Below are 20,675 nucleotides of genomic sequence, written 5' to 3'. Positions count from 1 at the left end.
TCTGGATCTTAAGCACTGTGAGTTGCCTGAATTTTTCAGTTTGCCAATGTTAACAACACTATGTCTGGAACGGTGCACTTTACCCCAAAATGTTTGGGATCTTCCAGCTTTACGAACTCTTCAGCTTGGTAATATGGTCTTTCCTGAGGATATGAGTGACTACTTTCTCGCACTTGCCAGTCTAAGGACTCTTGTCATAGATTTTGGCACACATTATATCGGCCATCTTGTTATATCTAGCTCCCATTTGGTGAACCTAAAAATAAAGGTCAGCTTATTTTCTGTACGTATACCTGAGCACAAAATTGTGGTGTTGGCACCAAAACTGTGCAATTTTGAAGCTATTGGTTTCTTTCCGATGGTCTATGAAGGTTCTGCATTGGAGAATGCAAATATTAAATTTTGGGATCGTCCATTTAGCTCGACGGACTTGAGACACTATCAAGATATGATTAAAACTATGTTCTCCCAGCTTAGTAGCGCCAAGATACTTAGTCTTGACTTGGTAACTATTCAGGTAATTTCTATCTAAACTACTGATTGTTATTCAGGAATTAGCATTACCAATATCTTTATGTTATTCAGTTGGCTTGCTCTTAAAAAAATTCTCTGGCATATTCCCTCTCATAGTCTCATGTGTTGTGTTGATGACAGTATACAATATCTGAAAATTTTGCATATAAATATATCAAATTGATCAAGAATGCAACAAAATGTGGAGTCTATAGGTTCAATATTTCACATGTTGTTTAACAGAAATCACTTTCATTCGTCATAAACTATATGTTGCTTGCTCTGCTACTCTATATAGGTCGTTTAAATATAACTATGACTCATCGGTATAGTAGAACACAACTGCACACTATTCTGTAAAACATAAAGCATAGTACAGAGTCCCAAATTTTGATGACACGCTGACTTAAGCGCGATACCACACAGGGTAACTGACAGAACTGATTTTGCATATTAACCCTCTAACCAATTACTGAACCAATCATGTAAAAACAATATGCAATCTGTTTTCTGCATTAACAAAGTTTAGTATTGTCTCTTCTTAGATTGTTCTTCTTCCCCGAGAATAAATGGTCCAGTGTGATAGCTAAGACCAGTTTTTCCGCCTATCTGTGTTTAATTATTATTAGTATCACTTCCATAGGTACTTTCTCAAAACCCAGACATTGTTGCACATTGGCATTGTCCATTCTATAATTTAAAGTATTTGAAGCTACCACGTGGATGCGAAGAATCAAGTGTATCTCCTGCTGTCAGGAAGTACTTGCTCGGTGGCTCTCCAGGTGCCAGCATTGTCAAACCAATGCCTCAGGTATTTTACTTGTTGACCTGGTGCACTGTTTATTACTTGTCATATGTTCAGTGAACATTACACTTGATTTAGCATTTTCTTATAATTTTTTGAATACGTACAATTAGTTCTTTTGAACTACTAATTTTCGTGAGATATGGTTGCCAGGATATCCAAGGGTGGCTCTGTGGGTACTTAATTACCGTCATTGAGCTTGCCATGTATTATTGTTAATTTGGATATATATGATACGTCCAAGAAAAATCTCCTTTTAAGAGAGAACGCTTGGAGTTGGAAATTAAAACCCGAATGTCAAAGTTAATGTTCGTATGGTAGATCTCACCGTAGTTATCAATTTTTTTCAGGACAATGTCATTACTCAAATGACGCCAGCTATTTCTCTGTCCGCTCAAGATGTGATGCAAGAAAAAGCCTTGCAAACACCTACCAAGAAGCTGAGTGATATTACAAATAATAGCACTGGCAAGGTGCAAAAGATTAAAGATCCAGTTGCAGTGGCAAGCAATGTTCCAGCAACTTCTGTAAGGGATAATAGTAATTTGGTGTTATGGCAGGGCCACGAGATTAACTCTGAGTTTGTAGGCCTGCTCGACCGGATTATGAAAAGCTACCCAGAAACCTTTAGGCAGTTGATGACGAAAAATAAAAAAATTTGGACAATGAAGCTGAATACCTTGTGCTCCTTAGTCAACAACTTTGCCAGAACCCCCAAAACTGAGGTAAATGCTGAGGTGCTCTGTGAGTATCGGGCTCTGTTTACTGACTTGCAGGGATGGGGATTCAAGTTAAATTGGCTGATAAACCATCTGAATTCTGAACTATATTGAACAACTCTTGCTTTCAAAGACTACACTTCACGAACTTCATGCAATTGACTCTCGCGTTAATGAGGCCAAAAGTATATTACAGGATCTGCAGACTCTTCGTGTCGAGAGAATGACACATTCAGAAAGCTCTCCAACTAAGGGTACCAGCCTTGCGGTTACTGCTGGCTACCTTGGAGATGATATACTGTAAGAACTAAAAAAGACCTTGATAGAATGTTACTGTAATCCTATGTTTGATCGTCGGATTTCTATGTAATTTATGTAAGATATGCCTCTAGCAAATTTTGATGATAATGGAGCCTGCTGCAGCTATGTACACACCGATGGTCACAATGTTTTTAGCAACGCAGAAGCTGATGCTCAGGTTGTTAAATGGTTTGGTTTGATTTCTTTTTTGGTAATTAGAAAATTGAAAATTTTGGTTTAGGTATCAAAATTACTCTGACCATTAATACAACTAGCTTTTTTTGCCCGTGCTACGCACACGGATATTGATTCTCTGATTTTTTATCAATTAAACCTATACTTTGTGTCGTGATTAACCTCAAATCTAACAGGTAATCGGCGCAGTCAAACTATTTATTATGAGTTTTAAGTTATTAAATTCTATGTGTTTATTTGCATTTTGGATCGTGTTACGCACACGGGTGTGATTTTTTGTTTTTTATCTGGCTAACCGACACATTTTCTATTAACAAACAATATAATATCAAATATAAGTTATGAAAGTCAACGTGCGTAACAGTCAAAATACTCGAGGTATGTTATTGGCGATCATTGTTATGATTATATAATTAAAATTTCTCGGCGTCGCCTAACAGCGACCCCTCGTATCTTAAATAAAATAACAAAAAAAATATAATAACTGTATGTAAAAAATTTGTTATAAAGCTATTTATGGAAATATGTTCATTTATCAAAATTTTATTTAAAATAAATATGTTCATAGCATTTTGACCCGTGCTACGCACACGTGTATGAATTTTTTGTTTTTTTATCTAGTTAACCTATACATTTTATAGTAGCGAACAGTATATGATATGAGATATAAGTTATGAAAGACAACGTACGTAAGAGTCAATATACTCGAGTTATGTTATTGATGATCAGTATGTTGTAGATGTTAAAGATAATATATACGAATGTCGATTAAAAAATAAAATCACCCAACAGTAATTATAAAGACGCGGACTATATAAATATTTTTATTTAGAAACATAAAAATTATAAACTTAACCTGATTATGCAGATTATAAAGCTTCCATCCATTTCATAATTATAAAATTAAGGTGAATATGTTGATGATAGAGTATCCTCCCTTCCTTCATAAAATCATTGATAAATAGGTTAAGAAATAATTAATCTTAAAGCAATACATCAACAAAAGAATACATATGTAGTCATAATTCAGTTACATTACTAAAATTATATGCTACAATTAGTGCCTATATTGAAAATTGATTATAAGAAGATATACGTGATAAATATCTATAATAGAATAGATTTTATATTGATTTTTATAACGGAATGGATTTTTCACTGGTATCATCAATATAAACAAATATTTAATATAATAATAATATTTCATGTTTGGAATAAAAATTTATAAGTTATGGATCTCTTATGAAATCATTATTTGTATAGTTAAATAATAAAAAGTATTTTTTTTCTAAAATATTTATAAAAGACATGAAAATAGTAATGATTGTATAATTAAAATTTCTCGGCGTCGCCTAACGGTGACCCCTTGTATCTTAAATAAAATAACAAAAAATTATAATAAACTATATGTAAAATATTTTATTGTTAAGTTATTTAAATGAAAATATACTCATTCATCAAATTTTTATTTAAATAAAATTATGCTCATAACATGTTGGCCCGTGCTACGCCACGGGTATGATTTTTTGTTTTTTTTTGTTTTGAGAGCATACATATTTTTTATGAACAAACAGTATATGATATGAGATATAGGTTATTAAAGGTAATGTATGTAAGAGTCAAAATACTCGAGTTATGTTATTGGCAATCAGTACGTTGTAGATGTTAAAGATAATATATACGAATGTTGATTGAAAAAATAAAATCACGCAACAGAAATTATAACGACACGGACTATATAAATCTTTGTATTTGGAAACATAAATAATTATAAATTTAACCTAATTATGTATATTATAAAGTTTCCATGCATTCATTAATCATAAAATTAAGGTGAATATGCTGATGATAAAGTTTTCTTCCGTCCTTAATAAAAAATTGATAAATAGGTTAAGAAATAATTAACCTTAAAGGAATACATCAACAAAAGGAATACATATGTAGTCATAATTCAATTACATTACTAAAATTATATGGTACAATTATTGCCTATATTGAAAATTGATTATAAGAAGATATATGTGATAAATATCTATAATCGAATAGATTTTGTATTGATTTTTATAATGTAATAGATTTTTCATTGGTATCATCAATATAAACAAAAATTTAATATAATAATAATATTTCATGTTTTGAATGAAAATTTATAAGTTTACGGATCTCTTATGAAATCATTAATTGTATAGTTAAATAATAAAAAATATTAGGTAATATTTTCTAAAATATTTATAAAAGACATGAAAATAGTAATGACTGTATAATTAAAATTTAAATGAAAATATGCTCCTTCATCATAGTTTTATTTAAATATTTGTTTATCCCTGATGGCAACTTAGCTACAATTTATGCAGCAATCAAGACACTATGATGTGAGGTTGACAAAGAGGCTCTGTATCAGCACGACACTACCATAATTCAATTATATTTATAATTTTAAAATTATTTATGTTTCATTATAAGAAAAAAATATAATTCAACTATATTTATAATAGAATAGAAATACCGAAACGTCTTTGTAGACATTAAGGAAACATCAACACGAAAAGATCAATCTACAAATTGTATTATTACAAATAGTAATAATTGGTGCAGGCCTGATGCTTGAATAGTGAAAAGAACATAAGACTCCTTTTTATATCTCCAGGTTATACTCATCTGCCTCCTTTAAAATTCCCTCCAGTTTAACAATCCCAGTTGCATTCAGACTTCTCCAACATGCAATACCTCTTATTGAGGGTTCTTGCTCATTATCTAATGCAGCAAAAACCTTCTTGTATTGAGATTTTCATTCAACGGCTTGTATAGCAGAAGAAAGATGGAAAAGTTTGCTCGTCAACCTCTAAAAATGATGCAGACAAACAACACGAGTCCGAGAAAAATTGTAAATTAGCTGAAATCATACCTTAACCCAACTGAAACATGTGCCATTCAGCCTCCAAAGATAGCAAGAAAACGACCTGCTCTAGGCTCAGATCTTGGCCCAAAAGCTCGACCCTGACAGAGTAACAGGAAACTTAGACGTACTGAATCACCAGTAGAAACTTCCTCAAATGTTCCGCCTTCTGCTCTTCACTCAGCGGCAAATATTATCACTTGAGAGGAGACCTATAAGCAGAGAATGATCATGCCTTTTGTATTCAATCTGCAGAATACACTATATGGCTAACTTGGTTTCAGATTGTGTCTTGTATAGCATAATTATTTGTTTGGTGTCAAGTGTCAAAGAATGGCAATAAAATGCTGCACAACTTATAGATCTCTGACCTTTCTCAAAGTTCATACTGTTTGTCACAACATACGTGCAGTAATGATTTATGATGTCTTGTTGGGTGCATGAGGCCTAGATCTTCGTAGAGTCTAACAATCTTGCTCGAGTCTTGCTATATTTTAACCTATCCTTCTGTTGTATCATGACACTTCAAATAAATTAAGCCTTCTGCTTCTGGAAACCCCATCAGTGGTCAAGAAATCTGCAGGTTCTAAATTATCATCATGAATTTCATTATAGGTTTTCAAGGCCAATATTCCATATAATGTGTGAGCAGAATGAGTTCATCTAGGTTGTTTGTACTGAGAATGACAATAATCTATTCATCCTGAAAGGCCCTGCACAACCCCTAAATTTTAGTCCACATTTTATTTTCTAAAGGATTCTTGTTGGATTAGACCATGCATGATTGCATTTAAAAAGATGTAAATTAATTCTACATAGTATATCCACCTACATATATCAATTTGGAAAGACATAAAAATGCACTTGTAATCTTGCAAGGAGTAAAATAATACTTAGTATTTTTCAAACAAAACTAAAAGTTCAAATATATCACAACACTTGGTATTTTATCTGTGCTATAATACTAATTAAGAAGGCCTGCGTATTCTCTCCGAGTCGATCATAAAATGAGATTTTTCTAAGAAAATTAAATTATGATAAAACCGGTTCAGATCCTAATAAACCACAGAAGTCCTCGCTGCCTTGCATTGTGTACACCATCTTATAGGGAAACCTAAAAAAGTTATTTCCACATAAAGAATAGCCAAGCCCCTTTCAGATATATACATATCAACAAAACCTATCGTGATTCTAAACAATGAAACTGTGTTAAGAAACATACCTAAGCAACTTTCTTATAAAAAATGCAAACTTATCTATGATTCAAGTGATGCCCAGCATTGTAAACTGAAATACGTAGGCTTGCATGACTACATAACTGTAACTTTTTCTTGGGTTGTTCATCTTCTAAATAATTAAACAACGTCCCTCAATTTTTCACAGCCTTGTCATTCAAAATAAAGAGGAAATTAGCTTGGAGTAGTTTGACCATCAAATTTTACATTTGTAATAGCGTCAAAGAGATGCATATATGGGGAAGGACATAGCTGAAGTGGACTCTTTCCATTTATCTTGATGATTTACGTAATTAGTAGCCTTGCCATGGCAATCTCCTTTTAGAGAGAGAAAAATTAGTTTCTACGTCAGGGATACATAATCATTTCTTCTGCTCCTAATTTGATACATACATGCTTGTATTAGAAATGATCACCGAGAAGTAATTAGTATTAAAAATCTTACACAAAGCATAAACAGTATAATTATATGATAGTAATACATAGCAATGCATCTAGGACCAAAAATCATGCATCTTATTAAAAAAGGAACATGAATGATTACCATAAAGATTCAGATACAAAACCTTTCTTTTTTGAACCTATTTCACATCGAATCTGCTTCAAGATATAGGTTGCTCTACTTGTGAAATTTTGGAAATAGAAGAGACCAAGAGAATACTAAAGAAGGCAATTCAAGGCAACTGCAGTATACTTACACGCTATATTATCTTCATCATATATAATTCTATGATCCGACAAATTAACATCATATAACCTCTATGATAAATTAGGAGAACTATGATAAAAAAAAAAAAATTAGTTGCAGAGAATCTGGGCAAATACTCTCTATAATCTTATAATAATATATTATATACATAATAAAAGTTGCTAATTAGATAAAAATGAATATCTATAATAAATTTATTTGAATAAGACAAAGTGTGCGATCTAGCACTTTAAATAGAAAAGTACAAAAGAATGTTGTGGGCTACAACAAAATAATTATTTAGTAAGAAATAAGAAAGATCAAATAAAAAAGGATCAGAAATCGATCATATGTTTTACCATTCTATGCTAAAAAAACAGAGTTAATACCAGACCCATGGGAACTCGTTTGAGACTGCTGTAGCATTATTGATTAGTTACTGGCCAATTGCAAGGTATGTCTTATATTGAGTAGAAACACTTTCGACACTAACCTCACGATACATTTTCTTCGGTGTTAAATATGTTGCATGACATAAGGCAGGCCATGTTGATACTTTACTGTATTGGTCATTATCTACAGTAAAGAATATATCATCTTAGGAATTTGGGATCATGTGCATTAAGAATGGTTGTTAGCCAAAAATGAAACTTAAATAGAGTATAAAATAACTGCATGTATAAAACTGATTGCGGTTTGAGTAGCCAGCAATCTTCGGTTCATAAGACTGTGTTGAGTAAGTGGTTTGAGAACCTACAATGATATTCTGGTGCAGTTGAGAAAGTAGTTGGCCCCTGGAGCCGAATAAAGCTAGAAGCACGATGAGAATAAGATTTAATTAGGAATGCAATATACCAAACCTGTGTGTAAGAGATTAAATTTTATATTCAAGAAGTTAAAGTTGCAGTAGAACCTGATGAGCTGTTCATCGCAAAGTGAGATGTCATTGAAGATTGGTTTTTAATGGTGGCCGCCATTTTTTGGGTGGTTGCTAAAAGAGAAAACACATTAATTTCCAAATCCCAGATATTTATATACGATTATCAAACTCCAGTAAAAAATTTCACAACTATTAAAATACATGTTACATTACCTATACAATTAATAGTGCTAGAGCAAACCTGATAAACCAATGCTAGGAAAATGTGATGATATTGGAAAATGATTGATGTTTGGAATTCGTTCGTGACGTGTGCTTGCTAACAACAGAGAAGAATTATTAATTATACATGTTTCATAGAAGTACATGATCTGTTTTAAAAAAGAATCATGCTGATTATAATACACTGGGTACTTTCTATGAGAAATAGGAATCAACAAAATAAAGAAATGTTAACGACCTGACTGATTGCAATTTGAGTTGTCTTGCATCAAGGTAGTTTGAGATGCATCAAGGTTGACTGATTGCAATCTGGACTGATGATTTGGGTTCCTTTACCACTTTGCAATCCTAATTGACTGGTCCTTCTGATAGGAAGAAGAAACGTTAGTTAAAAAGCACAAAGCCAATGCATAATATTGACTCTGGTTTATAGAACACACCTGATAGTGGTTATACTAATTAATCACCGGACTGGTCTACGCAAATCTTTCACATGATTCTGAAAATAATATATTGACACATAATAAATGCAAAGTTTCAGCAGAAAAGGTAAAACGCAAATCCTTATGGATAAGCGTCTCATGAAAAATTAATTTGAAGTCCAAATAAAGTGCAACAATATCCACCACTTTAATATGAATATCGCCGCATGAATTAACAATCACTCTTGTTTATAGATATTTAAAATTTAAAATTTCTATTAGAAGTGGAATGCAGTTTAAAATTTAGTTGGTGTACAAATGAAATCAAAGTACAGTTATTTAGAAGAGGTGGAACCTGAGAATTATATACAGAAGCATACTTTATCATCACAAAACCATCTTATAAGCACTAAGGAAGGAAAACATATTTTGCCCCAAAACTCTGTGAGAGATTTAGCATCCAAGAACTTTCTATATCTGAATACCTATAGACAGATTAGTCTAAAGACGACGACCACACCATATTAAGCCGGAGGCTTCAATCTCAGAACTATAATTTAATTATACCTAGTCTGCTTAAACTACTTTCTGCTTTTACTTCATTCATCTCTCATCATTTTCTTATATCGGTTTGAATCTCTTTATGTGCCCCCGTTTAATTTTCTTATTCGTTTAGCTAAGACCTGCATTTAATTTTCTTTTGCGTTTAATACTTATCTTATTAGTGTAGTAGTACATATATTATATATTTTCAAGGTGCATAAGCGGCACCAGCTGAGCAACTAAAATTTCTTTATTCTCCAAGTTCAAGTGTGAGCGCAAAAAACACTTGATAAAAGCATATTAAGTTTCATTACAGGGCAATTTTGACTTGGTCTTTTGACAGAGCATTTTTAGCAGTAGTACTAAGTGGGGAACTCCTGGTTCAATCTGCATTATTGTTGGATTTACATAATCTTATGAGCCAGGAATAAGTAATTTATTTGACTCGGACGGATGAGCATACACTGGTCAAGTAGTATATATTAGGCAGTGGTATAATGAATACGTGGGGTTTCCCAATTTGAACTATATTATCTTTTCCTAGCAAAGTCCTTATCTTGTGGATGGGGTACAAGCTTAATTATCAAACTATAGTTACTGCAACTTTTTTAAAAAAAGTAGTTGATGCATATGTTAAATGCACGCTGTATATTGATTTTATGCACCTTTTTAAAAATATCAAAAGGGATGCTAAACGGCTCAAGTAAAGCAGTATAAAAGGAAGAAAGCAATGGAGCTTGATGAAATTACAGACACTATGCTTTTATCTAGGAATTGTAGTCTGAGGATTGTAAACGAAAGGTTATATTCTCATCAGTATTGATCCATGGACTGTAATCAGTAAATGCAAATAACTAAGATTAATAAACCCATAGAAATAGATATCATACATGTTGAATAGTTTTTACCAGATAAAATAAAGATAAACAGAAGACTCTGGAGAAAAATATAACATGTGTACAAACTACAACGTACCAGTAGAGTCTTGGTCAGAAGGCAGTATTTTTTATGCCGGAAGCTAGAAATTAAGCTTTTTGTCCACAGGAATACTTGATCCGAAAGGTGAACGGTTACCACGATCGATAAGAACTATGTAAAATCAAATAATTCACAGATATAATTAAATTATAGATTGATTTAAATGTTTTAAAAGAATACAGAAAGTATATATCATTGAGCATTAAAGAATAGAATCACATCTAACTACATAAGACCAGAGCACTCGAAATGATACCAAAGTGAACTCAGGTTGTTTATACCCAGACCAATCACATCTAAATCTTTATTACATTGTTTAAGAAAACGACTTGTATGTGATGTTTGCTCAAATTCTTATGCAGTGCCTACCAGTATTGGTTCCTGGTTGGTGATTAAATAGTAATCAGATACCAACATATACGATAAGGATGCAAACTAATCATTAATTCATTTGATAACGTCAAACAAAATTTATTAGAAAAATGTATATCTTTTAGTTTAGAGTTGTAGTCGATCTATCACTCTAATCAATAATAAACAAAAAAGTTCAGATGCCATAAATAAAGTAGAAATACACATGTAACGCTATGTAGATACCTGGATATTAATAAAAGATCAGCAGTAATAAATATTCCTTACCTCACCAAGTCAGATTTATGAATTGAGAGGTAGCAACTCAGTTTGTGGTTTGAGAAGCATCTGACAAAATAAAAGGTTGTTACACTATCTACCACAACAGAGGTGCAAAATAATACTTTTTTAAGAATTTTATTCTATGTACTACAAAATAAAATACCTGGTGAAGACCTTGGGATGTATATGCTCTTCCGTCAAGAGGTTATGGTCACAGTTGAGGTATGTGAATTTTCTTTTGTCAATGTAGAGCATCATGATTTTCTTTCACCCCAAATGAGGATCGCGAATTTGGGTTGATGAATCTAAACCATCAACAATTCTGTGGCCTGCTCGACACTTACAATCTCAAAAAGTCATGACAAATCAGTATCAAGATAAGTTTAAACATATCAAACCCGAGTTATATAATAAAAGGATGAAGAAAGCAAAAGGTTAAATTGACAAATCCAGCACAAAGAATATGAGTATGAATAATAAAGAAGAACACAAAAGAAGGTGGCTTTGCGAAGAATTGGGGTTCCGAGATGGCTTTGCGAAGAAGGTGTTAACAAAGCACTGAGGTCAAAAACAGTGATGGAGTACATAATGAAACCCGGAAAAATAACAACACTACCAGTAGTAATGATCTCATTTACTCTAATGTTATGAACTTAGTCCATCCGTACCTATAATCCTGCATACATTCAACAAAAGAAAATTGAAATCAGTCAATTATATTTATATATATTGTGGACCTGTATGCAAATAATCAAAGAGATGAAGATTGACATGGTCCGAGCAGTCCTACGCCGCTGGGCTGCACAAACAGAACCACAACATTTGCAACTTACAGAAACATAATTTTGGTATGTAAGTATGAAATGGTGCAGGTCAGAGATCAAGCGTACAACTACGTGAAGCATTTGGAGAGTTGATCCGGTCAGAACCCGCTTGCGTCCTGGTGTAGATTTCATTTATGCATCATGATGTACATCGTTGAATAACTCTATTTGTAAAAAGACCAGTAAAAGAATAGTACCTGTTGCATCAATGGGAGACGTCAGATATTAGACAATCTGGTTCGCTATGCACGACAGAGATAGAAAATCCATCTTCAAACCAAAAATTAATTATGAAACAAAAATTTCACATGAACGACGCGCATGGATGGCTAAACGCAGTCATATCTATTCGGCAAAAACACAGCTCGATCATCGTATAAGCATATGATCGAACACAACGCCTTCGTCCACACAAAAGCTGCACATACAGAATACATATTTGTTTCACCCGGCATGCCATCTCTTTAGAACCTGTTGCAAGGCTAGAATAACATAAACATTGGAAAAAGGAGGAGGCGAAAACAAAACCTGATCTTCATGGATGCGAGCAAGCAGGAACACGTTTGGATTTTTCTGTTCGATAGACTGATGAAGGCTAGACTTGCCAAACAGAAATCGCAATGAGTGGCTTGATCGAAGAGACTGCATTCAATGCAGCTACTGACCTGGTAAGAACATACTGCATATCCGGTCTTTACCGGGTCGGGTCATTAAAAGATCCGAAATATTTTTCCTTAGTGTTAATTTGAATGAGGCGATCTAGAATTTAATGGGTTGATCAACATGAAATTATCATTCCAGCCTTAAAAAATGACTCATACTTTAAGAATTATATAGAATACAGATAGATATACATATTTTATAAATAATATTTTTATAAATAAACTTAAATATTTAAATTTCATACATTAATCGGAGTTAAAACTAAGAAGTCATTTGTTTGCTTCTGATTAATGCTTAATGAATAATTTGCTGACCGCATCAGCCATTCATCCTGTTTGTCACTAAATTTCAAAGAAGCACTATGAATCAGTTAGTGCTGAGTGATTCTGTTTTGAGTTCGTGACTAAACGGTTCAGCACATTGTTTGCAAGGCTACATGTATTGTAGGCTTGGTGAAAAATATTATCATATTCAAAATAAGCACAGGTATCAAAAAAATTTAAGACACTGGGCTATGTATAATATTTCGATATTGTTTATAATATTATAATATCAAAATGATCATTTAGTGGAGTTAATTTTTTTTGTTTTAACGCCAATTAAAATACGGTGTTCTATTTAACTATAATATTATTAAATTATAGAAATATTTTACTTTATTTTTTAATAAGATTATTATAAATTGATTTTATTCAGATATTTCAAATTTATTTGTCAAATGATATTATTGATTCTGAATTCAGATAACTTATTAGCTCAGCTCATTCAGATAAGATAATGAATCAGATATTTTTAATTCAGATTTGCCAAATGACCCCTAAGAATGGGTTTGGCTGAAACTTTGGCTGTCAAAGAAGCATTAAGCTGGCTAAAGGACTGGAATGATAGGACCGTGATCATCGAGTCAGATTGCTTAGTGGTGATTCAGCTTATCAGAAGTACAACCCCGATGCGGTCTAGACTTGGGAAGGTGATCGAGGAGTGTAGAGGATTTGTTCGTGAGCATAACAACGTTAAGTTGTATTTTATTAAACGGTCTGCGAATATGTCGGCACATGAATTAGCTCAGGTGTCTCATATGTATCCTGATCGTGCTTTTGATTGGAGTTCTGTTCCAATCAAGATTAAAAATTGTATCTGGAATGATTTGGTTGAGTAATAAATCTGCATTTTGTAAAAAAAAAAAAAAAAAACTAAGAATGGGTTCAGTTTGGTTTTATATTAGGATTAGGTTTCTAGATTTTCAAAACCATTCAATCTTGTTTGGTTTAGACCTTTAAAACCGCTCAAACCGGTCAAGATTATTCATGGAGGTTTCACGTATAAAATATGAGCAGAAGAATGCTAGAACAGTAGATGAAGATAGAATAAGCAAGCTGTCAGATGATCTGATTCATCAGATACTGTCTTATTTGGATGCTCGGTTAGCAGTTCAAACCAGCGTTCTCTCGAAACGATGGAAGCTTATCTGGACTACTCTCCCTTTTCTCAATTTTTGTGAGTATGACTTCATATATTGCAAGTTCATGAACCACGTCTTCGCAAGGCGGGACCATCTATCTGGGATACTCAAACTCCACTTGTTTCGTACTAATGTCTGGTTGTTTCAAAAGTATATTAATTACGCAGTTTCACATGATGTCCAACACCTTACTGTTGAATCAGACCATCATTGTTCATTATCTTCCTTCAACTCTAAGACCTTAAAAGAGCTTAAACTTACAATGCCGTTTGAATCTGAGGATGTTACGAAAAGAGATTGTTGGAATTTACCCAACTTAACAACCCTCCATTTGAAGAGAAGTGCATATCGTTTTAATTACAAACTTAAGGTTCACGAATCATGTTTGAACCTGCCTGCCTTGACAACTCTAGATCTTACATACTGTGAGTTGCCTGAATTGTTCAGTCTGCCAATGTTAACTACGCTATGTCTGGAACGGTGCACTTTGCCCCAAAAGGTTTAAGATCTTCCAGCTTTACGAACTCTACAGCTTGCTGATATGGTCTTTCCTGAGGATATGACTGACTACTTTCTCGCACTTGCCAGTCTAAGGACTCTTGTCATTGATTTTGCCTTGCAATATCTCCGACGTCTTGTTATATCCAGCTCCTATTTGGTGAATCTAAAAATTAAGGTCAGCATATCTTCTGTATATATACTTGAGCACAAAATTGTGGTATTGGCACCCAAACTGTGCAATTTTGAAGCTATTGGTTTCTTTTGGATGGTCTATGAAGGTTCTCAGTTGGAGAATGCAATTATTAAATATTGGGATATTCCATTAAGCTCGACGGCCTGGAGACACTATGAAGATCTGATTGAAACTATGTTCTCCCAGCTCGGTAGCGCCAAGATTCTTAGTCTTGACTTGGTGACCATTCAGGTAACTTTATATCTAAACTGATTGTTATTCAGGAATTTGCATTACCAATATCTTTATGTTATTCAGTTGCCTTGCACTTAAAATTATTCTCTGGCATAATCCCTCTTATAGTCTCATGTGTCGTTGACATGATACAACATCTGAAAATTTTGCATCTTTTGAAAATTTTGCTCTGTTACTTATTATCTGTCGGTTAAATATAACTATAACTCAAGGTATGGTAGAGCACAACTGCACATTATTCTGTAAAACATAAAGCAAAGTACAGAGTCCCAAATTTTGATGACACTCTGACTTACGCACGAAAAACAACACAGGGTAACTGCAGAACTGATTTTGCATATTCACCCACTAACCAAATATTGAACTGATCTTGTAAAAACAATATGCAATGTGTTTTCTGCCTTGATCAAAGTTAAGTATTGTCTCTTCTGAGAATGCTCTTCTTCCCCGGGAATATATGGTGCAGAGTGATAGCTGATGACCAGTTTTCCCGACTATTTGTGTTTAATCATTATTAGTTCACTTATATTAAGGCTTACTGGATAATATCTTAATCAAGTTTTGTATGACTTCTCTAGCTACTTTCTCAAAATCCAGACATTGTTGCACATTGGCATTGTCCATTCTATAACTTAAAGCATTTGAAGCTACCACGTGGATGCGAAGAATCAAGTGTATCTAGTGCTGTCAGGAACTACTTACTCAGTGGCTCTCCGTGTGCCAGCATTGTCAAACCAATGCCTCAGGTATTTTATTACACACTCTACTAATTGACTTGGTGCACTCTTACTTGTCATATATATACTAGTATTTGTGCCCGCGGTGCAGGGCCTTTACATTATATATACTTGCATTGATATTTTAATGACATATTAAATCAATATGTGAAACCATATATAACATAAAAAGCACTAAGAAGAGCTGATATCAACAATAAAAAACCATTTTGGCCGTGATCTTGATAAGTTCAAAGTTTACAATATTACATTCTTGAGCACAAATATTTTTTGAAGACAGATTAAAGAGATATGACAAAAAATCATGACTGCTGTGTGATCCACCATAGCTTTAGGTCCTTGTTGTTTGTGTTGAAATTCCGTCAAGGTGGTATGTTGAAGTTGTTGCCTGTAAGAAATACGGGAAAAAAATCAGTATTTATCATTTGCAACAGAACAATAAGTGTAAACATCTTCTTCTTACCTCAGCAGTGGCCCCCCTCTGGTTCCGCCACTGTACCTCAGTTCCAATTTGTTCACTGGTTTCCATGATTTCCTCCACTTCTGTTTCAGGTTTTTGGAAGCCTTTGCATATGTTAGTTGCTGAGTAGATGTTGATTTTATTTGCAGTGTTAATTTCAGTAATCCTTAGAATCACACTATAGTCTTGATTGATTATAGTTCTCAGCTCTTGTGGGAAAGCTTCTTCATTACCATCCTAAAATTGAAAGACAAATAATAACAATTAATAATTTTTCGTACAAATTTTTAAAAAATGTATAAGAGCTAGCATACCTTCTTGATGACATTATATGCTCTTTTTCCAATTATAGTACGAATCTGCAGAGTGCCGATCACCGAGAACAATTTCTATATCTCCTGTAGAATTGTAAGCCTGGACTTGTATTTTGAACCTGTGAATATATTTCCATTTAATCAATTTTTGAGTTGCTAAAATATTCACATTGAATATCAAATTATTGTTTATGAGTGTACTTCTTATCAGGGTGTGGTATGATTCTGTTGCAGTGTGTACAGAAGAAGAACTCATTCTCCAGTTGAATGGCTCTGTCGCATGTTGTGCAGCAATTGTAGAACCAGTTTTTTGTTTCTTGTACAGATTTAATTTTCACATGTGCTAAAACTGTGTTCTGCATTTACCAACAGTCATGCAGTAGTAACATTAGATAATAAACTTAACTTTAATATAGTAAGAGAGTTTACCTCGTTATGTTCCTTGTCTAGTTTTTTGATATCTTGCACTTGCATCAAATCTGTAGTAGCTTGCCAGGATAATGATTACAGGATATTCCATTGTTTCCTTCACAGCCTTGTAGAAATTGACTCCATCATTGTCCCAGAATGTGCCATTTACAATAGAGCTGCAAACAGTTAGATGATTCTGTAATTTTTTTATTTGTTCTAGCTTCCATGTCCTTTAAGGATTCGCAGAATCTAACCTTCCATCACTGATAGAGAACTTTGTTTGCTTCTGTGCTTTTCCATGTCTGTTAACCAAGTCTGATACTTCTGGGAGTTTCTTTATTACTCCAATGACATCTAGAGTGTTGAATACATAAAATATTAGAAACATAAATTACAATTTTTTGTCTTAGAGGAAAGTATAATACCTGCTAAGTAAGTTGTTTGCTTTGACATGCTTAAAAGATCTCCGTGACCATAGAAATCAAAGCTATTTTCTTTGATTTCAGTGTCATTGACGTCCAATGTCTTTATTTTTGTGTCGTTACTAAACACCAGCTGATAGTCATTTCGTACTGGAAGAAACTTAGTTTCTGGCTTGTATGGCTAAACTGTGAACTTGTTAATGCTATAAACATTCCCAACAGTAAACATCATGTAAAATTCATCAGCGCATTTAGCTGGCACAAATGCATGCATTCTTGTATTCTGCAATCAAAGCAAACTTCTATTAGATACATTATAAAATTTAGATATGTTTCTTGAAAAGTACACTTGATTTAGCATTTTTTTTTTAAAAAAATCAACTCTGTATAGTTAGTTGTTTTGAAGTACTGGTTTTTGTGGGTGGCTCTGTAGGTACTTAATGACCATCATTGAGCTGTATTATTGCTGATTTGGATATACATGATATGTCCAAGAAATGTCTCCTTTTAAGAGAATGCTTGGAGTTGGAAATTAGAACCCGCATCTCAAAGTTAATGTTGGTATGGTAGATCTCACCGTAGTTATGTGACAAAAGTTTTGGTTTTAGCTTTAGTTTCAAAGAATGATCTAGTTACTGCAAATGATATTAGCTATGGTAAACACTCGATTGCTATTGTAAATACTGCTTGTGTTACTTGGAATTCTTGTTGTCATGTGTTTGCTGAAGGACCTATGCTTAACTTTGAATCGTTTCAAAAAGATGCGTTAAATCTTGACAATGTTGTTGGCTCAAGAAAGATCTATAAACACAATTTCATTGCGAATATTCAGCTATAAAAATTCTAGAATGATTTTAAGATGCATTCTAGGATGATGCTAAGAAAATGAAGACTCAAAACCCTGACCCTGTGACTAGAAACAGAACATAGTGGAATGCAGACTACTGCAGCTATACACACCGATGGTCTCAATGCTTCTAGCAACGCACAAGGCGGTGCTCTGTTTTCTAAATGGTGTGGTTTGGTTTGACTTTTTGTAATTAGAAAATCGAAATTTTTTGATTTGGTTTAATTTTTCATTTCAAACCGATCGACATTACCGAACCGAACTGCTAAAACAAATATTTTAGAAATAATAATTTTATAATTTAAGTTAATATTTAAAATACAATACTCCCCGGTCGTTGTTTCTCCATTTTAAAATCATTCTCCACTTTTACATGTAGGCTGTAACTTTATTTATAACTAGTTTACTACTAGTTAATAATTGATAGTTTTCATAACAACATACAAAGCTAACACTTATAGTTATTTTATTGGGAAGTTATATCATTTTTATTTTTAAAATATTTTATTGAGAGAAAAATAATGACAATTTTTGTGTCCATACACACGTCCTAAGCATTAAATTATGTATTTGGCTTATTCGGTTGGTGTGGTTTTTGTACATGGGGTTCCCCCATTTGAGTAAGGCATTATAATTGCCTTAGCTGTGCTTGATTCTAATATATATAAATGGAGTTTGGACCAAACTATTTCAAAAATAGTAGAAATTTGATCCAATATATTTATCGAATTGATGAATCAGTATGGAGTATGGTCTATTCTGCAAGAATATGCAAGACTAGATACATTATTTGTAAAAAGGTTCGTGCCGTAATGTTTAAAAAAAACAGAACTTTATCCCAATAGCCCCAGAAAATTTGTTCATCTGGATTGAACTCTAGAATGAAAGGTATGAAATGGAGTACAGAGAAATTCCGAACTATTGTTCTGCTATATCCATTTTAAACTCAGTGATGTTTAATAGTACTCTTCTTAACTACTATCTTCAGGTTTGTTCAAACATAAACCAGCAAACTTGTTAACTGAAACACTTGAGACTAACATAGAGGTAGCTCGAGCATCCAAACTAGATAAGACTAGGAAACCACAAGGCGAGAAAGAATCTCATCTCTAACAATATTTGAATTCTAATATTTCTGAAACAGATAAACACAAGATAAAAATAATCAACTCAATGGAATCAAACCCCAAAACTTTACAAGCCTTCCTATATTTACAGTAACATCTGGACACTTTTTCTCAAATTTTCGATTCACCTCCCCAAATTAGTTGTCTTATCTAATTGTTTCTGTTTTCAATATATACTCCAGCCTTATGACTCACACTACACATGGAATTGCAAGTCCGTTACAAGCTCCATCAGCAGGTCGTTTGTCAGCGACCACTCAACTGTTTTAACTATCATGTCAACTGAGTTTCGTAGAACCCCACAAAATGTCACCTCATCATCAATTACCTTACCCGAGATTAACTCTACGACTTCTGCATCTTGGATTGCCAGCAACTTATGAAGCTCATCCCTCAGCTTAATTACATTTTGGCCACTTCAAACCAAATTCAGCTGACACTGGCTTCACCCATGGACATTGATTCATGCATGACTGTGAAATTTCCAAAACTGCTGAACGTACACGATCAAAAAGTAGCATCCTCTCGTATTTACAAGGAATTGAAAATTAGTCCGAGAGTTTATAAGAAAATATTATCCTAAAATTTTATTACTTGCCGCATTGCTTTCTGTGATTGTTGGTCTACTTAGCAAGCACTTTCCGTTCTAGCTGCATATGAATCAAATTATATAATATTAATAAATTAGATATAAAAATATTGCAGTGTAGACACTTCTAACAAGATTTGAGATAATTAATAACATAAGTATGTATTGATTGTGTTTTAGAATAAGAAGAAACTCGAGAATTCTATACTATAGACTTGTTCATTTTATGATAAAATTTGTAACCATCTATCTGCTCAATAATTTACTTCAGCAATATAGATTTTTAAACTCCTATATAGAAAAAATAACTCATACACCTTGTATCTTTCATGGAAAAGAATGATTCGCGCGACATAGAAAAATATAATAAATCTAGATTGTTCAAGACAAATTATACTTAAATATATATATACTCAAGGTCAACAGAGGTTCCCCAATTGAGACTTGAGAGGGATGCAGAATTAGGCTATTATCGTGTGGTACAATATATAATATAATAAATTATGAATTATCAATTAATAACAAACACTACAACTTATTATCTACATAAAAGAATATATACAAAAAAGTTACCCTGAAAAGCTGCATAAATAAATAAGAATTGTGTTGTGAATGCTAAGACCCAAATTCTTTGTTGGAGCATTTTCTTCATTATTCAGGGGAGGTCTGCATAAAATGAATTGAATATAATATAAACATATATTTATCATTAAAAAATTTCATAAAATGAAAGATTTGATCAAATTTGGAATCAAATAGAAAGATAACTGCTGAGATGAAAAACACATAAAAATGACATCTATTTGAATTAATTCCGAGGCGTGATTGTAGATACAATTATGTAGAATGAAAAATATAGGTA

General features: G+C 33.1%; 1 protein-coding gene and 2 long non-coding RNA genes across 6 annotated transcripts; 1 reads left to right on the top strand and 2 right to left on the bottom strand.

The window, feature by feature from the left end:
• Positions 1 to 5,035: 5,035 nt before the first annotated feature.
• On the bottom strand, positions 5,036 to 12,637 carry LOC108198604 (uncharacterized). Of its 4 annotated transcripts, XR_010286185.1 has the most exons (13): positions 12,382 to 12,637; positions 12,051 to 12,271; positions 11,920 to 11,969; positions 11,193 to 11,828; positions 11,036 to 11,095; positions 10,394 to 10,507; positions 8,894 to 8,952; positions 8,473 to 8,818; positions 8,265 to 8,342; positions 7,845 to 8,161; positions 5,800 to 7,040; positions 5,438 to 5,640; positions 5,036 to 5,331 (listed from the first exon to the last, which is right to left on the bottom strand). It is a non-coding gene; the product is annotated as an uncharacterized LOC108198604 (long non-coding RNA). The 4 variants fall into 4 exon arrangements; XR_010286183.1 differs by having other exon boundaries at positions 5,800 to 6,005; positions 7,845 to 7,927; positions 8,109 to 8,818; XR_010286182.1 differs by having other exon boundaries at positions 5,800 to 6,005; positions 7,845 to 8,818.
• Positions 12,638 to 13,823: 1,186 nt separating this feature from the next.
• LOC108198296 (putative F-box protein At1g32020) lies at positions 13,824 to 14,483 on the top strand. The gene has a single exon (XM_017366056.1). It carries the CDS (start codon positions 13,824 to 13,826, stop codon positions 14,481 to 14,483), a length of 660 nt encoding a protein of 219 aa, XP_017221545.1.
• Positions 14,484 to 15,716: 1,233 nt separating this feature from the next.
• Positions 15,717 to 16,870, bottom strand: LOC135148244 (uncharacterized). Its single transcript, XR_010286189.1, has 4 exons — positions 16,619 to 16,870; positions 16,418 to 16,536; positions 16,143 to 16,340; positions 15,717 to 16,031 (listed from the first exon to the last, which is right to left on the bottom strand). It is a non-coding gene; the product is annotated as an uncharacterized LOC135148244 (long non-coding RNA).
• Between the last annotated feature and the right edge of the window lie 3,805 nt (positions 16,871 to 20,675).

This window comes from Daucus carota, chromosome 8 (genome assembly GCF_001625215.2).
Source record: "Daucus carota subsp. sativus chromosome 8, DH1 v3.0, whole genome shotgun sequence".
NCBI classification, from domain to species: domain Eukaryota; kingdom Viridiplantae; phylum Streptophyta; class Magnoliopsida; order Apiales; family Apiaceae; genus Daucus; species Daucus carota.
Note: the sequence above shows the minus strand (reverse complement) of the source record. Positions and strands in the feature narration are given on the sequence as shown.

Coding starts and splice junctions, on each gene's coding strand:
- LOC108198296 (XM_017366056.1), top strand. CDS start 13,824: ATGGAGGTTTCACGTATAAAATATGAGCAGAAGAATGCTAGAACAGTA.